At 49.6% G+C, this 21,453-nt stretch overlaps 7 protein-coding genes across 7 annotated transcripts; 3 read left to right on the top strand and 4 right to left on the bottom strand.

The window, feature by feature from the left end:
* Positions 1-274: 274 nt before the first annotated feature.
* On the bottom strand, positions 275-1,433 carry Aspvir_006201 (uncharacterized protein; the record flags this gene model as incomplete). The annotated part of the gene is made up of 4 exons (XM_043269407.1): positions 275-562; positions 610-734; positions 797-1,212; positions 1,276-1,433. 4 exons carry the CDS (start codon positions 1,431-1,433, stop codon positions 275-277), a joined length of 987 nt encoding a protein of 328 aa, XP_043125342.1.
* A 2,735-nt stretch (positions 1,434-4,168) lies between these two features.
* Aspvir_006200 (tetratricopeptide repeat protein) lies at positions 4,169-6,505 on the bottom strand (the record flags this gene model as incomplete). The annotated part of the gene is made up of 2 exons (XM_043269406.1): positions 4,169-4,322; positions 4,380-6,505. 2 exons carry the CDS (start codon positions 6,503-6,505, stop codon positions 4,169-4,171), a joined length of 2,280 nt encoding a protein of 759 aa, XP_043125341.1.
* A 3,429-nt stretch (positions 6,506-9,934) lies between these two features.
* Aspvir_006199 (uncharacterized protein) lies at positions 9,935-10,831 on the top strand (the record flags this gene model as incomplete). The annotated part of the gene is made up of 2 exons (XM_043269405.1): positions 9,935-10,378; positions 10,469-10,831. 2 exons carry the CDS (start codon positions 9,935-9,937, stop codon positions 10,829-10,831), a joined length of 807 nt encoding a protein of 268 aa, XP_043125340.1.
* Positions 10,832-11,045: 214 nt separating this feature from the next.
* Positions 11,046-12,616, bottom strand: Aspvir_006198 (DUF1776 domain-containing protein; the record flags this gene model as incomplete). Its single annotated transcript, XM_043269404.1, has 4 exons — positions 11,046-11,897; positions 11,951-12,114; positions 12,174-12,522; positions 12,584-12,616. 4 exons carry the CDS (start codon positions 12,614-12,616, stop codon positions 11,046-11,048), a joined length of 1,398 nt encoding a protein of 465 aa, XP_043125339.1.
* Positions 12,617-13,516: 900 nt separating this feature from the next.
* Aspvir_006197 (metalloendopeptidase WSS1) lies at positions 13,517-14,809 on the top strand (the record flags this gene model as incomplete). Its single annotated transcript, XM_043269403.1, has 2 exons — positions 13,517-13,800; positions 13,849-14,809. The coding sequence occupies 2 exons, from the start codon at positions 13,517-13,519 to the stop codon at positions 14,807-14,809; spliced, it is 1,245 nt and encodes a 414-aa protein (XP_043125338.1).
* A 1,088-nt stretch (positions 14,810-15,897) lies between these two features.
* Positions 15,898-18,928, bottom strand: Aspvir_006196 (snoRNA-binding rRNA-processing protein DIP2; the record flags this gene model as incomplete). Its single annotated transcript, XM_043269402.1, has 3 exons — positions 15,898-18,514; positions 18,590-18,844; positions 18,912-18,928. The coding sequence occupies 3 exons, from the start codon at positions 18,926-18,928 to the stop codon at positions 15,898-15,900; spliced, it is 2,889 nt and encodes a 962-aa protein (XP_043125337.1).
* Positions 18,929-19,184: 256 nt separating this feature from the next.
* Positions 19,185-20,397, top strand: Aspvir_006195 (actin-related protein 2/3 complex subunit 2; the record flags this gene model as incomplete). The annotated part of the gene is made up of 5 exons (XM_043269401.1): positions 19,185-19,246; positions 19,341-20,011; positions 20,066-20,166; positions 20,221-20,269; positions 20,318-20,397. The coding sequence occupies 5 exons, from the start codon at positions 19,185-19,187 to the stop codon at positions 20,395-20,397; spliced, it is 963 nt and encodes a 320-aa protein (XP_043125336.1).
* Between the last annotated feature and the right edge of the window lie 1,056 nt (positions 20,398-21,453).

Genomic DNA, 21,453 nt, shown 5'->3' with positions numbered 1-21,453 from the left:
ATAGGTCATGGAGCAGCACGAGAAGATAAGGTATCATAAGGTATGTATTTGCGTCCGTCACTGTCGGCGATCACTACCGCATGGTCAACATAACGAGTCAAGAAGAAGATGTGCAGCAATAAATGGAATAGATCCATCCACTCGTCATAACATTAGCATATATGTATCAACACTGGATTGTACATGTGGCCCGGTAAGGCAAGAAGTGAAAAGAAAAGCTCAGTGGTATATATATCCAGCGGTAAGGATGCCTCTTGACAACGTCACCAATCGATTAGGTCAGCAACTTAGCAAGGTCCAAGGTCACATTAAGTGTATTCGATGCCAGGGCCTCGCTAAAGTACGAGATGGCTTGGCCGTTGTAGACGCTCGAGTTTGTCGAGCTTCCTGAAATCGCCACAGGGATACCGTTGGGGTACTTCGTGAAGAATGGTCCGATTGCCGTCAAGTCGACGGCGGATGTCATGGGCAGGGTGTTGTTTCCCGGAACCAGCTTCAGGTCGTTCAAATATGAGGTACCAATGGAGGTTCCTTCGACGGAGAGGTCGAGGGTGACATTGCCCTACGTCAATCAGTCGACGCTACATTGAAATAAAGAACGCAACGTACCATGCTGATTGTCATCGGCGATGGGTTGGGGATGTACACGGTTCCACCAAAATTGGCGCCATTCGACGATTTACCGGTCAAGACATGCATTTCCGTGATGGCGAAACCGTCGAGCTTGTTGAGAGCTAGAGTTTGCACAATCAGCTTTGTCCGACCCTAGGGGTTTGACCGAGCCCCGATCACTTACCCTTCATAGTAACTGTCTTGTTGTACGTCACACCGATTTTAGGCAGGCCAGCCTGCTTCAGGTCGGGCTTGCCATAGATGTTCAATTTGATCTCCTCATTCTGCATGACCGCCGTCGCAAATCCTCCAAAGGCACCCACATCGCTCAGGTCCAGGGACTGGCTGATATGAACCACAGTACCGTCATTGGCCTTGACCTGGGGAACCCTTACGGTTGCGAACGACGCAGCCCCCAGCAAGCTGACAGCAGCATCAAAGGCATAGATCGTAGGATGGAATATGCTGTGGGAGCCGATGACCTGTGTCTGGTTCAAGGAGAATGAATTCGGCGTGGGATCGGAGATGATCATCTCCTTGACCTCCAAAGTGGAATCATTGATATCGCCTTGTGCGATGTTCGGATAGCCAACATACACTCTATTGTCTTGTCAGCTCCGAGCCCTTTTTTCTTTCTAATGTATCACGCAGACGAGAACATACAAGGGAAGTGTCACCACCAGGACGACCACAATGATCACGATGAGATGAACCCACCACCACCGCTTGTAGTGGTTGAGCACACGTCTCCCAAAGCTCGGTTTGGGCAACGAGCCTTCCACAAACCCAACCTCGGAGACTTCTGGCTTACCGCTGGCCATTTCGGATCGCTACTGTGCTTTCTGTAGCCTGTCCGACGCTCTGACGTATGACCGGGATGGCGTGTGACACAAACGGTCTATCCCCGGTGCGTCAGTATATAGAAGTGGTCGAAGATTCAGACGTCTAACAGTGCACACCCTGTTCAGATGATTAGCATCAATTCAGAATCAGAACAACGTTATAGTCAATGATATACCGAGTCATGCATCAAGAACAAAGCAAGGCCGTTGAAATTTATTGGAGATAATAGGGACACAGAAAAAAGACGGGGTCAAAAAAAAAAAAAATTGCCTCCAAGAGAGAAAACTACCTATTTTAGTTCGTTCACCGAAGGGGGAAGCGAAAAAAGTACTAAGGACGAATGGTCAAAGTCCAGAATCTAGACGACGGACCAGCCAGTCCCTAGGGACCCGTCAAGTGCTATATCTACTCCCAAGGAGGGGCGAGGTTCCGTCACATGTAGAAAAATACAAAGCAACCAGATTCAAGCACCGCGGATCTTTCTACCTGACGGAGATGAATTCTGACCAATGTCCGGAGACTTGTACAGAAACATTCCCCCTTCCCGACTGCTTAACTTTGGATCTTGTGGAGAAAAGGGGGGGGGGAGCTAAGTGACTGGGGTTTTCACGCCAGGACACAAGGTGCTAGAGACTAGAAGAGAGAGATGGGTACCAGATAAGGAGCACGGCGAGGACAATTACGGGATACCTCGTAGATTAAATGAGAGGACCTCGGCGGATGAGGGAGAAGCGAGCATGAGACAGAGCCATGGCCACGATCAGGCTGATGAACAGCAGTTTATGGCTGGTGCATCACGATTTGCGTTAGCTTTGCGAGGCATGTTCCCAATCCAGCCGAGGCTGAAGGGCGTCGAGGGTGGCTTATTTGCAGACTCTTTCCCAGGAAGCATAATCCTGGGTTTTTTCGCAACATAACAGTCGGAATTTGATTGGATTGGATGCGATTGACAGTCCTGAGTCCAAACGAGGGGCGACTTGTACTGCTGTAAGGTGGCAGGGACTAGAGAGGTACTAGTCCAGCCATCGCCGTACCCTGGACGCAAGGCCCGGATAGTGTGGATGGGAGGGTCCAATCCTACCTCTCGTAAAGAAAGTCCAATTTCCCCATGGTCGATCTTAGCTAGGGAGAGAAAGTCTCAGGAATTGATTGGACTGGAAGGCCGGCGTAGAGAGGAGAAGTGAGACCAAGTGGGTTGGAAAACATGAAATGAATAAGAATGATGGAGGCAACGGGGCCAACAAGAGCAGCCAAGACAAAAGCAACCACAAGAAAAAATGTTGCTTATTTTGGGTATGTTCGCGGGGGGCGCAAAGGGCGAACAAGCCAACCGCTAACAAAGTGCACAGACTAAGAGAGCCGGGATGCGTGACCTGGGGTTACAGGCGGAATGGCTGTTTTAGGCGATTCCTCCGCGCGCCAGGCTGAATACGAGTCATCTTCCCTGGTTAGTAACTTCGGACGAGCTTCAAACTCGCCAATTAAGATTTTCATGGTTTTCGGATTCTGAGCAACCATCAAGTCATCTCAGAGGCGGTGCTGATTCGACGACAAAGGCTCCGAGACCTGGGATCGATCGACAGTCGCAAATGGAAGACCAACTGATTACCTCAGATCATCAGTTTCATGTTAGAGAGTTATCATCCATCGAGTGGATTTAGGACTTTATGGCGCCATATTCCTAAAGGTTTGTTACAAACTAAAGATAAAAATAATTGCATTAGCCACACCTGAGACGATGATCTACATAAACGGTCAACCTAGGATTCCCCTGCTGATGGGAATTTCGGGTCATACGAAAGACGCCAATCATCTGCAGGTCTCTGTCGTCAGCATTCTAGCAGTCCACTTTTATCCAGTGACTCGGATATGACCGTCAATGAGTATGAGGGCAAAATTGCCAATAAGAGCTGCTGTGTAACCATATTAGGAGGGAAAAGGTCTTTTCACAATTCTACCAGCCTATCCTGCGCTTATACTATAGCTTAGTAGACGACTGTTAGCAGATATAAAGCACATAGCTACGCTGTTGGAAATGTCACAGAGCGTTCCAGAACTGGGCCACCAAGGCCTCCTGTACAGAAAAACATTCAATTAAGTTTGAGTATCATGAGGATCGTCAGGTATAAACTTTGCCAGAATATACATCGCCAGCTGAGAGAAGAAGAGGAAAAGGTGAAGAAGGGAAAAATAAAGAAAGGGAAAGGCACGAATTGTTGGAAAGAAAGACAAAATAAATTGGGAAAAGGTGATGGAAGGGGACAGCATCACACAGTGATTAGAAATTATGGGTATCCAAGAGTCAGAGGCAAAGCTCACAAAGCAGCCCAAATGGTCCATGACAGACTTCGCAGCACCCAGGCCAGAGTCGACTGAGGCAGCCGGCAAGTCCTGCTCGGACCTCAATAATGAACAGGAGAATGGAAGAAGAAGTTGATGAAGTGACAAAAGGTGAAAATGAACAAAGTGAAAAGCATCACGAGCATCAGCTCTAGACGATGCATTCACACGAATGCAAGAACAGGCTTCAACTCAGCGAGGTGGCAGTACACCTTGTTGCTGAGCTGTAATAGTCAGATGGGACAAAGCGTAAAAAGGAACAGAAGTAGAACGAGGGAGGGAAAGAAGAAGATATAGAGAAAATGCTCAAGGAACGACAGCGAAGGCTTTTCTGTTTCCTGACAAATGGTGGGCAACGATAACTGCATAATGTTCAAGCTTCAGCTGCTAGAGTCTTTTTGCGATGGAAAAGACTGCGAGTTCGGGACTTGCTGCGGGCGTTCTTTTCAGGTGTTCCGCCCTGTCGGCCTCGGCCACGCGAACGAGGCGCGGATTCGTCATCGGACTTGTACTTGTCCTTGTAGATCCTGCAAGTGCGCATTAGTATCATCGACAGATCTATCTGGTGTCCGATCCTGGCTTACCAGCTGTTCCCAACCATGCTAATCCCCTTCGCTTCTGCCTGGCGATAGAACTTGGCCGCTTTCTTCATGTCCTTCTTGCAGCCGATACCTTCCGCGTAGCAAAACCCAGCCTCGGCCAGCGCGTCCGCATCGCCCCACTGACCTGCAATCTCGAAGCAGCGCAAAGCTAGAGATTTGTCCTGCTCGATACCCCACCCGTTCAGATGGCTCACGCCAAGCTCGTAGATACTGAGGGCAAACTGCGCACGATAGGCTTTTTGCATCTCCTTTGCTCGCTGAGGTACAGTGCCATTCGAATCGTCCATCAGCTCCAGTCCCACGCAATCAACGGCTTTGCGGAGCCACTGCACGCCTTCTCGTTGGTTTGGTCGGATACCCCAGCCATGGCGGCATGCGAGGGCATAGAGAAGCATTCCAGTGGGATGATTCTGCTTGGCGGCAATCCGTAGATGATATGTAGATTCGTTTAGAGATCCTTTCTCGTGGCATTCAATCCCCTTTGCCACATGTTCATCTGCGGTGATCATACCAGATGATGAAGCTGCCCTGCCCGTCTGCGGTCGAATCGTGGAGGCGGAGTCTGCAGAAGAAGTCGTATCCTCCTTATCCTCTTTGTTCGAGGTTGTCGATTCTGGTGGAGGTGCCACCGCCTTCTGTTTCTCAGAAGATGGAGGCTCTACCCGGTCAACCTCGGGCTCAGACGTGGCCTCAGCCTCCCGAGAGCGCAGGCCGGGTCCGTTCGCCGAAGGATTTAGTCCGGCTATTGTTGGAGTACCGCACATCGAATGCGCCTTTTGCGAATATACAGACTGCGAGTACACTGATTCGTGCCGTGAGGGCGGCGGAGATGGGGTCCGAGTGGGCCTCAGACGCGCCTCCGTACCGGCAGGAGGTGGGCTTTCGAATAGTGGCTCTTTCCACTCAAAGTTTGGAGTGTGCAGGCCGGAGAACACAACCGAGTCTCTGGAGACCTTGCGACCCCGAGGAAGTGAATACTTCGTGTAGATATACGAAGACACTGCGGATGACGGCTCCTCCTGCGAATGGTTGGCTAGGTCCGATGGCAAAGGCACAATAATAGGACTGGGTTTATGCTCGCGATGCATCGTACCCGATTGACTCGACTGATCCATACCACCAATGGTGACTGGCGCAGAAAGGCTCGTGCTGGACCTACTCAAGGGACGCGAGAAGTTGAACGACGGGCGGGGAAGATAGCCCGTAGTATTTGATGTCTCCGAGCTCAAGGACGGGGACCGAGGATGTGAGCGGGGATTGGCTGACATTGGCGAGAACGGCAGCGACATGGCACTGCAGGACGATAGCTTGCGCGGTTTTGAAAACGTCGACCCTGCGTTCGAACTGCTATAATCGTCATCGGAACTTTCCGGCTGAGTGGCTCTGGAACCGGTAGATGGCCTTGACAGTGGAGAAGAAGGCGGTGCCAGGCCTCGTGGGACATTGAGTCGAGAAGCGGAATCGGTCGATGAATTGCGAGAGGGCGCAGCGATAGCAAGGCCAACAGAGAAGACAGGGCTAGCAGGACTGGAGGGACTGGAGGCATAGAACCGTGGGGGCGCCTCCGGTGCACTGCTCATAGACATATCTTCGTCAGGAGATTCAGCACGCGGGACATCAAAGGTGTCTGGTTCCATAGGGAGCGGCGTAGGTCCTTCAGTCGGTGTGGCATCTTCGTCATCCTGTCCGAAGCCATCCTCGCTGGCAAGGTACGAAACAGCGCTAATGCGAGGGTGCTCGGACTGTGGACGAAACTTTGGCTCCTCAAGCTCCGGATTGTTCTTCTGAGTAGGACGTCTCGCAAGTTCCCCGCCTCTTGCACCTTGAGAGTAGTAAGAATCGCCGGATGATGGGGCCCGAAAGTAGCCTGGTCGACCCTGTGACAAAGATCGTGCGACGCTGGAAGGGGGCAATCTGCTCATGCGCCTTTCTCCCCGTTTCGATTCTTCCAATTGCCGGGCCAGGAGTCGACCCTGAGCAGCGAACGCATCAAGAGGGGAGAGCGCAGGAGGAACTTCGCCGTCAAAATGTTCAATGCGCGGCGAGGGGCTCCGGAGGGTATCGTAAGATTGGGAGCGGGTTTCAGCAAACTGCGGCCGGGAGGCCATGGTTGCGGGAAAAGGGCTTCAAGGCGTTGGAATTTGAGATAAGCAGTTATCCTCTCTGTACAGCGGAATATAGTCCATTCAATTCATCTATCCGGAGTCACTGTAATCGTTCGTGAATGCAACTTTTCGCATTGGAGAGGGTTCTCTGTTGAAATCGAAGATGGTTAGATGAGTCGCGCATAAAACTGCAAGAAGTACCCTAAGAGTAAAAGAAAGAAAATACTTGAGGGGATATAACAAAAGGAGGGGGAAGGAAGAATTACAGAAGTTTAAAAAGGAATGGCGATCCTGTGAGTATGAAGAGTAGTGAAAGGAGCGCAGCAGGCCAGGCTTAGTTGGATAGTGATACTACTTCCTGTGAAGGTCCAATGAATGACGGGGTAGTTGGAAAATTGAAGGAAGATGAAGTCAAGAAAATAAACAAAAACAATGAAAGAGATCAAAGAGTTGAAAGTGCCACAAATCAAGAAGAGCAGCGATGATCAAGCATCGCGACTCCAAGAAAGCGACTGGATATCTAGCCAGATGTGATGATGGCGGGCGTCGAGGAGGGAGAGGGAATAGGCTTCCTAGGTAGTTGGAGGGAACCTAACAAGCTAGATGATACCTCGATGGGTCCCAAACACAACCCATGAGATTTTTCAACCATTCATCTCGACGCCCTGACGATCACTAGATGAAACGAGGGGCGGAATAGCAGAGTGGACTTACGGGAAACAGTCAGTCTGGGCATTCTCCACGCTGAGCGATGCTTAGGTTGTATTCAACGCGTTTTCAGTGTGTATGCTGTTTCATACGTAAGCAGATTTCAGAGAGTCTTGGCTCTTGATCCACACTGAACGTACCATTCAGAGTGCCAAGCCAGAAAACGTCTCAGGAGAAAACACATACACTTACATTATTTACATGACAAGCATGGAATAACATCAGTCAGGGGCTGCATTACATGGCGTTGCCTTTATTATCATCGTCACAAGCGCATCAATTCGTTGAATCCCAAGAGAGACTATGTCTTTGTAGTTAGTTGGTACGCGTACAAGATATGTTTTCTGAATTGAGATGATGATCTAGATTATCAAGCTTCCAGAACGACAGTCGAATTCTTCCCAACATACGACGATCATCCATAGTAATATCTCTTGAAGCTCCTCATCGGCAAATCATACCCTAGGTACGATGTTCAGGCCTTGGCCTTACCAAGGATAGACAGTCACACAGTTTGGGTCGTCCTGACTTGAGACCGAAAGTGGGGTGCCTATATATAACATTTTTGAATCATCGCCCGAGCCCCTGTGCCATGGGTATATACGACAGAGACCAACAATTCTCTGCTCAAAAACACAATTTAGGGACTTAAACCATATGCCTTGGTTCCATGAAGACTCTACATCTGCCAGATTGAAAAGTATGTGGTTATGGTTATGGTTGGCTTTTGGAGCTATTTAAATGAAGTACTATAATTCCGTCGCCTTTTATTACCATCTGAGACATTTATCAAAGTGCTGCTTTGCAATAATGAATAATAACCTCTTATTGGGCATTTGCCCGTAGTTACTAACTTAATTCATCTACACGGAGTGGATGTGTCCCACTGAGTATGTAGTTATCACTAGATATACTTCAGTCAACTCCTGTCTTGATCTTCTAGTCTTTAAGATTTCACTAATAGTCCAGAGGAAACACTAGGATATTATCCTTTAGGATGGTTTAAGTCAGCATAGATAGTAATAGTACACTGTTATAGGCTCTATGTTGGATTGTCATGTCAATGTGCTACTGGTATGATATCATGTTAAAGGTGTTCTAAAGGCGATCTAACCCAGCGCATCAAGGACACCCACTAATAAAAAGTATGTGAGATTGCGGCTTCTGAAAATTGCACCTCGCGATGTACAGCTGTCTCCCGCTCCAGTCATTTGGAAAGCCTCAACCAATATCCTTGTTTGGAGTATTCGAGACTATCACTACCAGAGCAGCGTCTGGTGCAAACCGTGAGGTATTATATATATACTTGGTTACCGTTTGTACAGAGGTAGGCGAGGTCAACAATCAAGATACTCCAGCACTGCCGCTGGGGCGCTTATTTCCCTTTATATGCACTTCGCCTCCATTGTCTTGCCTCTCTCTCTCTGAGCAAGGCGCCAACTCGCCGTGGAGAAAGAGAGCGAGGGGGTATATTTTGTATGAGACCTCTCCCATCAAACACGCAAATCAATGGATGCTTCCATGGAGAATGACAACAGTTCCATTTACCCAACCATAAAGACCCAGCTTGAGCATAACCAAAGGTAAGATCGCGTTGGTGCCTCATTCTTCAGGCTCAGATACAGGCCCCATGACTGCTGAGGTACAGTGGCATGTCAAATGTTTGAATCCAGCGTATTTACCGCTAGCCTGATTAGGAATCCTAATAGATTTTCTATGAATCCTAGAACAACTCCCCCTAATAYTATGGACCCCATGGATGTTCTGATTGCATCTGGGGYGATAATTCTTTGCAGGGCGCCATGAGGTTAATTAATTTGGTGAGGTTTTTAAAGATAAAACTTAGTAGTAGAGTAGGGAGTCCCTAATTAGGCTAGCGGTAAATACCACTGGATTCAAACATTTGACATGCCACTGTAGACACCAAAAGTCAATCTGTATCTCCACAAAGTTTAACATGATGGCTACAATTAATAATATTGCGGCGTAGTCTATCAGGTACCATTCATCTTCAGATCGTCCAGGCCTCTAGGGCAGGGAGCGCAAGTCTCGTGTATCTTCGATTCGATTAGCGTCTTTTCAATTCCATTGAGAAATCTTCGTATTTTAAAACTCCATCCGCACTGTCATAGAGCGGCTCATCTTCATCTCTTCCTCGGCCGTGATTGCTTTTTCTGTCTTCTGACCCGTGGACTTGGGATTGGTCGTCCGTCCGTCCGTCCGTCCAGCGATTCAAGACCAGTTCGCTCCACATTGCCTCCAATGTCACTTTGTTACTAAGGAGAAATTGATCTATCACCGCCAATGTGCCTCAATAGTACCAAAACCTTTTTGGGTGTCCATGGGACGAAACCAAGCCTCGTTCATCTAAACCAATGGACCACAGTCGGATCACAGCCGAGTCTGCGTATGGAGTCTCTACACTAAAATAGTCAAGTTCTAGTCTCCATGACCCATCGCTTAGGTTCAATCCACGTATCCACAGCGCAGGCTTACCGCTACGTTTGTAGATGGCTTGATCCCAAGGCAACTGACAAAAACACTACTAGAAATACCGAACAAAATTTAGCTCAGCCTTTGAAGTCTGAACCTCCCTAGCAGGAATTTTCTTGAATAAACCCAGTATGACCGTTAGATAACTCTTATTCCACTCCTTTCCCACCTTCTTCCCCCACAAAATCCTATTCTCATGCGCGCATCACTGCCGCCGCCGCCGTCGCCAACATGAAGCTATCCAAGCCCTCCTTCAGCGTCAACTCCTCCCTCGACTCCCGCCACTGCTACGAAACCTCCTGGCTCCTCTCCCCATTCCCCTTCGCAGTCCTCCGCGCCCTAATCGCCCTCTACATCTTCGTCACCATCTTTTTCATCTGGGGCTGGGACGGCACTCACGGCAACTCCGACGCAATCGGCCAGAGCTTCAGCTACTTCACCTGGCTCACGTACTGGGGGCTGGGCTTCTATTATCTCGTCGCGGCGATCCATACGGCATGTTACGCACGCACAGGGCGCTCCGTGCTCTTCGACAGACTGCCTCGTGCGCTGCGCGCCCTGCATGCGCTCTTCTATGCGACCGTCACTACCTTCCCGTTTCTCGTGACGATCGTGTTCTGGGCGATTCTGTTTAAGCCGCCGTGGTATACGCAGACTTTTGAGGCTTGGTCGAATGTATGTGACGCTGTCCATGTTTGAACACACAAAGTAAAAGTCGCAAAGTGAGTATCGAGTGTCGCTAACGCTATGAATGATGTGCTGTAGATCTCGCAGCACGGCCTCAATTCCCTCTGGGCCCTGCTGGAAATCATCCTCCCCACCACGAACCCGCATTCGCTTCTGGCGCTTCCGGTCCTGGTGCTGATTCTCCTGCTGTATGTCTCGCTCGCGTACTTGACCTACCACACTCAACGATTCTACACCTACTCGTTCTTGAATCCCGGGCCGAATGGCGAGCATAGTGGTCGCGTGACTGCGTACTGCTTTGGGATCTTTGCTGCGATCCTGGTCCTTTTCATTCTGTCGTGGGCTGCAATTTGGTTGAGGCGGAGGCTTACCCATGGAAAGATCAAGAGGTCGGTCTACGACAAGGAGGACGTTCCTGAGATGCGGCATGTCGGAGTTTAGTCGAGACACTATGTGGTGTTTATATAGGATAATACGTAATAATAATGAGCATATATCTGTGCACGCTGCGATCCAATACTAGTTGATATGCAATTGAGTATTCTTTTTCATGAGATGTCCGTTGCGACAGAATAGAGAGGAGATGGAATTTGACAGATCAAGGCATGTCAGTGGGGGTCAGTATCCAAATCATAACCAAAAATAGGCAGAAAGATTACCGCGCATCATTGACTTTTTCCCAGCCAGTCTCACTGCTGCTATTGCTGGCACTGTCCGACGTTGTAGGGTGCCCACCTCGGAGGCCCATCATCCATCCTACCAGGCCGGCGGGAACCCACTCGCCAATAATGCTATACGACCTCGCGCCTCGGCCAGCGTATATGACCCGCTTCTTGGGCAATTTTCTTCCAAAAATATCCTTTGATGCTGGCTCCAGTGCATCCAATACCGCGTAGTGGAGCGTTCTGGCAGGTGAGCCTCGCACCGTGCTGGGCCCTGCAGATGCCACGGGCCGCTGTTCGATGCTCGAAAGGTACTGGGGCCCATAGAGTGACCGTTGCTGTGCGCTCCATGCGAGAACCTCAGTCCCAGTGACATGACTCTGCGCGTCGCGGAACTGGGGGCCGAGGTCGACGTTGCCAAGCTTCAACTCCACAACATCAATGTTCTTATGCTGCAAGAACCGCAACTCTGTCCGTAGAGAGGTCGCGAATCCTGACAAAGCACGGGCAGTAGTGACTTCAGGACAGGCAAATGGTGCTGAAAGCGACGACGATATAGAGGGGTAGAGTACGAGGATAGTGCTATTCGTGCTGCGAAGAGTAAGGAGAGGCAGGAAGATCTGAGTGGTTAGTATAGGAGAAAGAAGTCGAGTATTAATGGTATCGGCCCAGGCTGATGGTGGAATAGTGGCGACCGGGCCAGTTGTATAATTAGGAGATGGGACCAGGATAATGCCGCTTAGCTGGCAGGTATGGGGAGGTACGCCAGGCATCGGCCATTGCGGCTGTGTGATGAGGGAATGTATGTCACGCAGAGAGGGGTGAATCTCAGAAGGCGAAGGAGTCTTTAACAAGGTCAGCAATAGTTCGTCTTCTGTAATGCGGAATGGAGGCTCACTGCTGTGAGATCAAGCCAAAGGGCTCGGATGTCCATTCGGTTTTCCGACCGAACCAGCTGTTCCTCTTGAGCTGACGTGACAGTAATAAACACAATATAGCCTCGACGCTCTAAATCAGTGGCGATCGCTCTGGTCATCGGTTCATGGGGAGACCCGGCGACAACTGACCAAGTAGTTAGCCCTCATGGACAACCCGTACGGATTCCCACCTCAGTAACATACCCACTATCTCCTTTCGAGCACCATTTCCAGCCCTCCTTGCCTTCCGCCGGCGTCCATGTAGCTTGCTACTCCCAAAATACAGGACGCTGGTTGTCCCAATAAATGCGATTAAAGCAGCGCTCCATGCTCGATTTCGGATCATCCAGTCATACGCGCGATCAGTGAAAGACTGCGACCGCGCAGCATGGAAGCCTGGACATGTCTTGGGAGAAGGTCGCATCGCAGGAGGGAGCCATGATTGATGTGAGAGTGTATCGCGAATCACTGTAGCGATGTGATCGACTTGCCGGTCGATAGAATCTGCGACCTCGAGCGAGTATCTTCTTACGTCATGCGGAATCGAGGCAAGCTGGAGGTTGAAGCATCTTGTAAGTCTTGTGACTGGCAGTAAGTTGGACCAAGTAACTCACATAATCGAAGAAGAACTGGTCATCGCTCGTCATCTTGATTGGAATTTAAAATCAGAAGCGAAATGCTTGATGCCACAGAGGTTGATAAAGGCGAAAAAGTTCCACTGATAAGTGCAGTAAATGTATGTCAACTAGTCACATGAGCATGATATACTCCACAGCCCAGGATAAGGATAAGGATGTCAACTGTAGCTTTGAGTCTCAAAATTACTTAATATAAAGTTGCTATCTGTACCAGAGAATATCCAGATGATTCTGATATCTTCATGTTATTTATTAAGTGGTTTACTGTGAAATGTTGCAGGATGCATTGATCCCCACCTACGTTCTTTAATAATCACATAGTCTTGACTCCATGTAAACTAGTCCATATCTGTACTAGCCTCAGTAGTACATCTAAGCAGCTGCTTTATGCATCAAAATTGCCACAACTTCCCAGCCCTTGGTTGGCCATTTATTTCTTCAGGAGCGTCCAACAGGCCTCACTTGGTTCTGTGATGCCTGACAGCCACTTCTTGGCCTCAGGGGAAGGGTGTGAACCTTGCACGTGATTATCGTTGAAGGCAGCATGATTCTAATGTCTTCCGCTGATTATCAATCCAAAGAATGAAGTAGCAAGGCCCTTCGACGTTGTTACACTATCCTGGAGTCTACTGGAATACATAGAATGTGGCAAAAATATATTCCTCCTTGACATCTCTTTGGGACAGGGGAACTCATGCTGCCATTTTGGACAGGCTTGTACGCCCGCGCCTGACGGATATCTTTCATCTGCTGGCGCAGAGAGAGGTATATGGCAATCATTGCCAGCTTGGCATATATCCTCTTTGAACCAGCTTCAGAACTCAAACAGTATCGTTGCCACATCCTCTTTTTCCAATATCTTCCTCAGATTTTCTTCAAATCGACTCAGTTTTATTCACGGCCATCAATATGCGCGAACTAGACCCACTGGTCTCCGAGTACCAACATGACAAACACCGGCCCAGAGAAGCAGAGGCTTTGTTGATGCTCCGGAAGATCGCTTCCCTAGTCAAGCCAATTATGCGTCAGAGGGCTTGGAGGGTAGGAACACTGTGTGAATTCTACCCACAGCAACGAAATCTCTTGGGCTTGAATGTCAACGCGGGCCAGAAAATATGCCTCCGTTTGCGATACCCCTCCGACGAGCGTCAATTCCTACCTTTAGAGCAAGTAGTTGACACGATGCTGCACGAGTAAGTTGATGCTCAGATTCCAGAGAACTCGTTCATTGACATATCCAGGCTCTGCCATATTGTACATGGACCACATAATCAGCATTTCCACGCCTTATGGAACCAGTTACGTGATGAGCATGAAGAGCTAGTCATTAAAGGCTACACCGGAGAGGGTTTCCTCTCCCAAGGTAAACGCTTGGGTGGTCGGAACATGCCAATAGACGAGGCGCGCCGTGTAGCCAGAGCGGCTGCAGAGCGGAGACGGGCCCTTGCAGCAGGATCAGGGCAGCGGCTTGGCGGTTCCCCGGTATTGCGGGGAACAGATATGCGCAGAGTCATTGCTGATGCCGCGCAGAGGCGTATCGACGTGACCAAAGGCTGTGCCTCCGGGGCAGACAACAGCATTGAGCTTGCAGATGAAGCCTCTAGGAATGGGTTTCGCACGAAAGCCGAAGAAGACGATGCAAACGAACGGGCTATCATGGAAGCTTTCATTGATTTGATACAGCAAGAAGAAAGGGAGAGGTATGGGCCTTCTTACATTCCTCCTTCCCAGGAAATCCCTGCCGGGCCTCGATCAGCTCTTTCTCCTCCTCCAGTACCAGAAAACACCAAACCTAGTACCTCGACTCAGCCGCGAGACTCGATTGATCTCACCTATGATAATACCTCTTACGAACAACCCTGGACATGCCCTACCTGCACTCTTGAGAACCCAGCCAACTTCCTGTGCTGTGATGCTTGTGCCTCGGAACGCCCACGACCCTCAGCTACTAGATCATTATCTGGACCGCCAACCACAGGTCCTTGCAGCACAGACAATCGCAACAAGAAGAAGCGCCCGATAAGCCAATCTGCCAGTCAGACTGTTCTTAAGAACCGAACAAGGGCCGTGGAAACCCTCGCTGCTCTTGACAGCAGTATCGCCAAGCGGCCCTTAGGCTGGATCTGTCAAACATGCGGCACATTCATGGAAACGGAGTGGTGGACTTGTTCAAACTGTGGAATGATGAAGCAGGACTCATGAGTCAATTGCACACATTGATCTGATAAACTGTATGATATGATGATCTCTACGAGAAACGACTCCATACTTTTAACTTGATAATATAGACTTCGATCGAGGATAAATGTCAATAAATTATTTGTCCAGTCGAGCACGATTTAAGAACTTACGCCACTATTCCAACCATGTAGCTTTTAAACTGTTAATAGTTGCACTTTGCAATATCTTTGTCTTCAAGCGTCTATGCATGCCAGTAATAATCACGTGATTAGATATGCTCCCCACAACGATCCTTGGCAGTTGAATTTTCCTGGTCAACGACGATTTTCTTCCACTTTTTCTTCTTTCCTCGTGGTTATCAAGCTTCGCTCTTGACATCAAAGAAAGCTGTACAATTTCTGCAGCTCCCATTCCAACAACTTGAGACACAGAACAACTTACAGCTAAACAGAATTGGTATGCAATACTCTTATCCCACCCAACTCCAACCGAAGCCCATCTCGAACAAGAACAAGCTCGAAAAGCAAACAAAGCCCAATCACAACCTTCTCCTAGATGATGAGAACATTTTCTTGAACCGATACTTTTAGGAAGAGCCGGAAGAGGTATGACTTGAGGAGATTACCATATCAAAATTGGGGTCTCCCTTGTCGTCGGTGCTTATAATGGTTCTGCTGAGTGGAGTTTCGGGTTGATGATTTGGGCTTTTTTGCTTCGCTTGTGTCTTTCTTGTTCGTGGGAGGCATGCGGTATGGGGTTTTGGACCGTCGTGGCATTGCCCTCAGCGTCTCAGTTACTGCCTCCGATGATGGATTGTGCTGACTGCTTGAAGTGACAGGTTAAACTACTCTTCGCTTGATTGCGAAAGCTCGGTCTTTTTGCACTTGTGCAACTGCATTTATATGTCGGAATCGAATATCTTCATGGTACAGACTCAGAATATATATGTCTAGAAATCAAGATACTCTATTAACTGACCAACTTTTTGCCCTTCTCGAAACTCCAAGGATATAGAACTTTCGTAGCCGACCTCGACCAACATAGTGTAAACAATCACAACGCCATATATGCACCGATAAAAAATACATGCTCGTAGATTGAGTAAGCCCTTAAGACGCAATTTGGACAAATGCCCGCTTCTTGCCTGTCCCCGTCACCTGTGGGTGCTCCTGCTCCCACGTTTCCTCATCGACGTAGTCCTTGGTGCTCGCTTCCCGCACTTGCTGGCCTATGATCTGCAAAGCAGAAAGGTTGAAGCCCATCTCGTCTTTTTGACGGGTGAGGACTCGACGCAGGGTTGACCGGATACTATCCAGCATAGGTCGCATCATCTTGCTGGCAATAATCTGACGATGGTGCGTCTTCAGCATGAAGAACAGAACACGGCACGTGAGAGGAATATTCCAGCTTCGGTTGGCCCAGATATTGAGGAAAGTGAAAAGCGCAGGGACTTTGGAGAACGGCAGAACGAGCAAAGCATCCTGGAGTGCCGCGGCAGGGATCCTCTGAACCACACTAAGCACATGCTGCTCGGCTGAGATGTTACCCAGTGCCATGTATAGAGGGTTGCGAGCCGGCGGTGCCGCGTTTGGCTGGGTAGCTTTGACGGCGCGCCATTGCCGCATCACCTCGAGGTCTGCAATACCCAAATCCAGAGCCTCCATGATCTTTTCTCCGGCCATGAGCGTTTCGGTGGTCTGCTTCCCAGCATCGACTGCCTCGGCCTTCTCTCCGTCTCCATCCTCATCCTGCTCAAGAGACGCCGTCAGAGTGTTATCATACATTTCTTCAAGCTCTTTCTCGCGCTCTTCTTCCAAGAAGAGCTGCTCATCTGTCTGTTGCCAAATGCGAATGCTCTTGTCGTGGCTAGCGCTGACTATGAAATCGCCGGAATGGCTGATAGTCAGAGCCCAAATTTCACCGTGATGGCCTTGGAGTTTCTGAATGTGCTCGAATTTGTCACCATCCCAATATTTGATGACACGGTCCTTGCTCGCGCTGAAGAAGTTGTGGCCGTTGCCCTCCTTGTTGGTAGGAACGAAAGCGACGGCCATGATACTGTCCTCATGGGCCAGGAGTGCTTTGTGGCAATCACCAAAGTCCAGACCCCATAGTCGAACTGTCTTGTCCGCGGAACAAGTAACAATGAGCTTGCTGTCATAGGAGATGTCCATATTGAGGACAGGAAGCTTGTGGCCATAAAGGTTGAGGAAGAGTTTTAGAGAGTCGGTAAAGAAGACCTTGACGGTGTTGTCTAAGAGGGCGACTGCAAGCAACCGAGCGTCAGGTGAGAAGCGAAGACTGAGGATGTCATCCGCAACTTTCAGGGTTCTTGTATGTACCAATTTGAGGCGTGGTGTAGTTCGTTTGGTGCCGGGGATTTCTTCCTGGACAACCTGGAAATTCCAAAACTTCGCGGACTTGTCAGCACTACCACTAACCATCGATTTGCCATCGGGATGGACGTGCAGAGACCAGACTGGTCCTTCGTGTGCCTTGATCGTATCCAACAGGGTCGAGGATGCAATGTCAAAAACTTCCAGTTCGCCGTTCTTATTACCCACCACAACGATCTTGTCACCGGGGAGGAAGGCAGAGCACAGGGAATAGCCGCACTCCAAGGTACGCAGGCAGCTCTGCGTACGAACGTTCCAAATCTTCAAGCTGCCGTTGGAGGCAGAAGCCAGCATTCGGTCGTCGGAACTCAGGGCAATAGATCTGATGTCGGTACGGTGACCCGGGATATCAACAGCCAGGTTGCGGTTGTAGTCGGAGTCATCATCATCCTTCTTCTTATTCGCAGTGATAACGCTGTACGATTCCAACTGGTTGTTCGTAGTCGAAGCCAAAAGCTGGAGATTACCTGTAGCTTTTGTTCGAATCCAGTCGAAGGAACGGACCTTGCCGCCAGTGCGAACAATGACATGAGGGACAAAGACTTCCGTGACCGGCGCAGAGGAAATATCGTCGACCTTCTCATTGTCAACTTCTGCCACTGCCCCTTCCTTGTCTGCAGCCCGCTGAGCTTCCTTCTCCTTTCTCCTCTTGCGCTTTCTGGCCAAGCTCTTTTGTACCTCCGTCGCTGAGCGAATGCGCCAAATTTCTATTGCCTTCTCCGAGCCGTGGAAGCCCACATAGTCAGCGCGCGGGTGGAAGCTGATACCAATCGTTCGATCCTTGCCGTTCCGATAAAGCGTCCCTCTGTCCGTCAGGATTTTGCGACCTTCAGAACCAACTTTTTCTCGCGAGATCTCGAGCATAGCGCTTTCGTCAATCGACCAGACCTTGAGTTCTCCATCGTTTCCTGCGGTGATACAGCCGCTTTGATCGGGGGAGAGGCCCAAGCTCCAACACTCGCCGTTCGATTGGGCCACATGTGTCTCAATACAGTGTTGCGTAGCCAGATCCCAGACCTTGATTAAGGAGTCCTTGCCGGTAGTGAGCAAAAATCCCGCGTGTTCGCTCAGTCCAGCGGCTTGTAGCAATTCGGAAGACAGATTGAGGAAATGGAGCGAGGTGACTTGGTCGGTGTGTCCGCGCAGCTTGAAAAGCCCAACTTCCGCTAGCAAGTCCCACACAATGATATCCGTGTCCTTCGAGCCACTAGCAACGCGGACACCGGCAGCATCGAATGCGAGTTGAGTAACGGCCGATTTGTGGCCGTTGAACGAAATGATCACGGTCGCTGTTCTCGAGTCCCAGATACGAATACTTCCATCATCGTACCTAAATAGAACCGATCCTGAATGTAAGCACCAAGCAGATGAATGTCCCATCTCTGATAAAAGGAAAAAGACCTACCCGACAGCGAAAACGTCCTCATCGGTCTTACTTTGAGTGATCACGGTCACCTGCGCTTTGCAGGATGTGTCGCGCCACCGTCCAAGTAAGTCGCCTTTCTTGACGTCCCAGCACAGAACCTGCTCACCGGCACCAACAATGGCCCTTCCGGCGCCTGTGCGGCGCGCAGTACCGGCGAGGTCATCGTCTCGGGTCCAAATCGCATTCGACGAACCCGACGAAACGAGCCCGAAGGTATTCGAATGCTCGAATTTCCTACAAAAATTAGCCTCACGTTCAAGATTCCACCATGCACAAATTTGCCGAACAAGACTGCACATACAAATATGATTTCACCATCGTTGGAATGCCCAAGTCGACAGCAAGGAAAATTTACAAGCTCCGAGACTGACTGCTATCGATAGGCCAAAATGCGCCAGAAAAAAACTACGGGCGGCGAGAACAACCACCCCGGACAAATCCCCACCGCCTGCCGTCATTCCCCCCTCAGGCACCCAATCGATCCGACATCAACTTGGTTGGCTATTTACAGGTGCCTAACAGATACTATCTTTTCTATCGGAATTGATTGAGCTGCGATACACAGTCTGTCGTCATGCTTTTGCTTGATTATCAGAACGTTCTCATTCAGAACCTCCTGACGGAGCGGTTCTCCGGGTATAGCTGTCCCCTCCCCGCCTCCTTTGGTATACGCAGGTCCCGGCCTTTACAACATCAGCTAACGAATTGAATTTTCTGCTTGTTGCAATAGAGGCGCGCCGGTTTCAATTGACCAAGTTGTTTCTGACTTTGACGGAGTGACCTTCCACCTGTCGACGCCGGAGTCGAAGACCAAGATCCTTATCTCCATCCACGTGAAATGCTTCAAAGAGCTGGTTCAATACGGTGCCCAAGAGGTACTGGAAAGAGAATATGGTCCCTACATCGTTACACCAGAGCCTGGCTATGACTTTTCGGTACAGATTGACTTGGAGAACCTGCCCGCAGAGCAGGAAGCTCGGGACGAGCTCATCATGCGGCTTGCATTGCTGAAGCGTAACGCCATGGCTGCTCCGTTCGAAAGGGCATTCGACGAATTCGCGAAGCTGTCAGAGGAGGCATCTAGATACACGTCGGAGTCCGCACCCCAGGGGATCAAGGAAGGTGGGGAGTTGATGGCAATTCATTACCGGGAAGAGGAAGCAATCTACATCAAGGCCAGTCATGACCGGGTCACAGTGATCTTTAGCACTGTTTTCCGCGAAGAGACGGATCGTATCTTTGGCAAAGTCTTCTTACAGGAGTTTGTCGATGCGAGAAGACGTGTGGTGACGTTGCAGAATGCGCCCCAAGTGCTCTTCCGCAGCGACCCTCCGCTGGAGCTTCAGGGGGTCCCTGGTCTGCAGACAGCTGGGGACGGTAAAATGAGTTATGTCACTTTCGGTAAGCAAATCTCGTTAACGGCCTATGTCGCGAGCCTTGACTGACAGCTCATAGTCCTTTTCCCTCGACACCTGACTCCTCAGCGACGCTACGAAAATATCTCTCACATCCAAACCTTCCGTGACTATTTCCATTACCACATCAAGGCGTCCAAGGTAGGCTTCAATGATGTCATTGTTTCCCTTCTCCAATGCACTGACTCTGTATAGGCATATATTCACACTAGAATGCGTAAGAGGACAGCAGACTTCCTCCAAGGTGAGTCGCAATGGATACCGCGGCCTAGTTCGTTGCTAACAATAACAGTCCTCAACAGAGCTCGACCTGAAAACGAGGAGCGGGAGCGAAAGACGGCTAGCGGTCGTACGTTCAGGGTTCATGGATAGAGCGGTCAATCGTGTTTCTTGTTGTATATTACGGCTCGAAGGCAGTACGAAGCATTTGAAGCTGAACAGGGAAAGTGCACATACAATTTCACTAGTTACAAAGAGCACCTTATCGTACGATTATTTGGCCGTTTCAACAAGAGGCAAGGGGGTGTCTGACGACGATTTGACGTGTCTCAGAGGATTTGGACGCATTCTTGCCGTGGTTTCGGGTGTAATTGCTTTTTCCCCCTTTGCGAATCACAGCCAACACGTGTGACAACGTTCTTATTGCAGGGAGTATCCCTCAGAGTATGGCACTGGCACGGCAGAATCATTCGGCAGCGACGATACCAAAAACTGCTCAATCAAGCACCACCAAGAAAGAGCAACAGACTTGGTGAATTCAACTAGCAGATGCCTGATTTACTGCCAAGTTACTCAATTGCGATTTGCGACCAGTAGACTAGCGGATGTCAGGCAGTAGTCTAGGGAACCCTGGCAGCTGTAGTCATTTGATCTGGGCACTGTGAATATCCCAATGACGACTAAAATCCCCTTGGTCGCGTCGCCGACCAAGCCGCAGGATGCTAGTGTTTCGATTGGGTATATGGAGCCGACAGCCTGGGTCGGAGTCGCACCGGGCATGCAGTTTGAATCCGGTCCCTTGATATCATTGGTATGCCCATGGAGCAGATGATCGGATCCGTGTCGACGATTGACGGAAGAACACAAAAGGGCTATGCATGATTCAGATATCTGTCACAACCCACAACCAATACTGAGCGATTTGTCCGTTGGGGAAGGCTGACCACGCTTGTGTGTTCTTTGTTGCCTTTCTAGTAACTCTAACCACAATTCCAGTTAGCGTGCTAAGCGTTGATCGCTGTGCCGCATTTCTGCGCAGCAAATGGCTTGCCCTACTTGGGCTTTAGACTTCGTGGCAGAATCAAAAGCATAGAACCAGGTCCCGGGGATGGTTTTTTTAGGAAAATGAAATCCAGAATAAACATGGAACACAGGATCCAGGTGCTTACACTCAATTCTATTCGGCCAAGTTGACAGTCATTGTTTGCT

Source organism: Aspergillus viridinutans (genome assembly GCF_018404265.1).
Source record: "Aspergillus viridinutans IFM 47045 DNA, scaffold_4, whole genome shotgun sequence".
NCBI lineage: Eukaryota > Fungi > Ascomycota > Eurotiomycetes > Eurotiales > Aspergillaceae > Aspergillus > Aspergillus viridinutans.
Note: the sequence above shows the minus strand (reverse complement) of the source record. Positions and strands in the feature narration are given on the sequence as shown.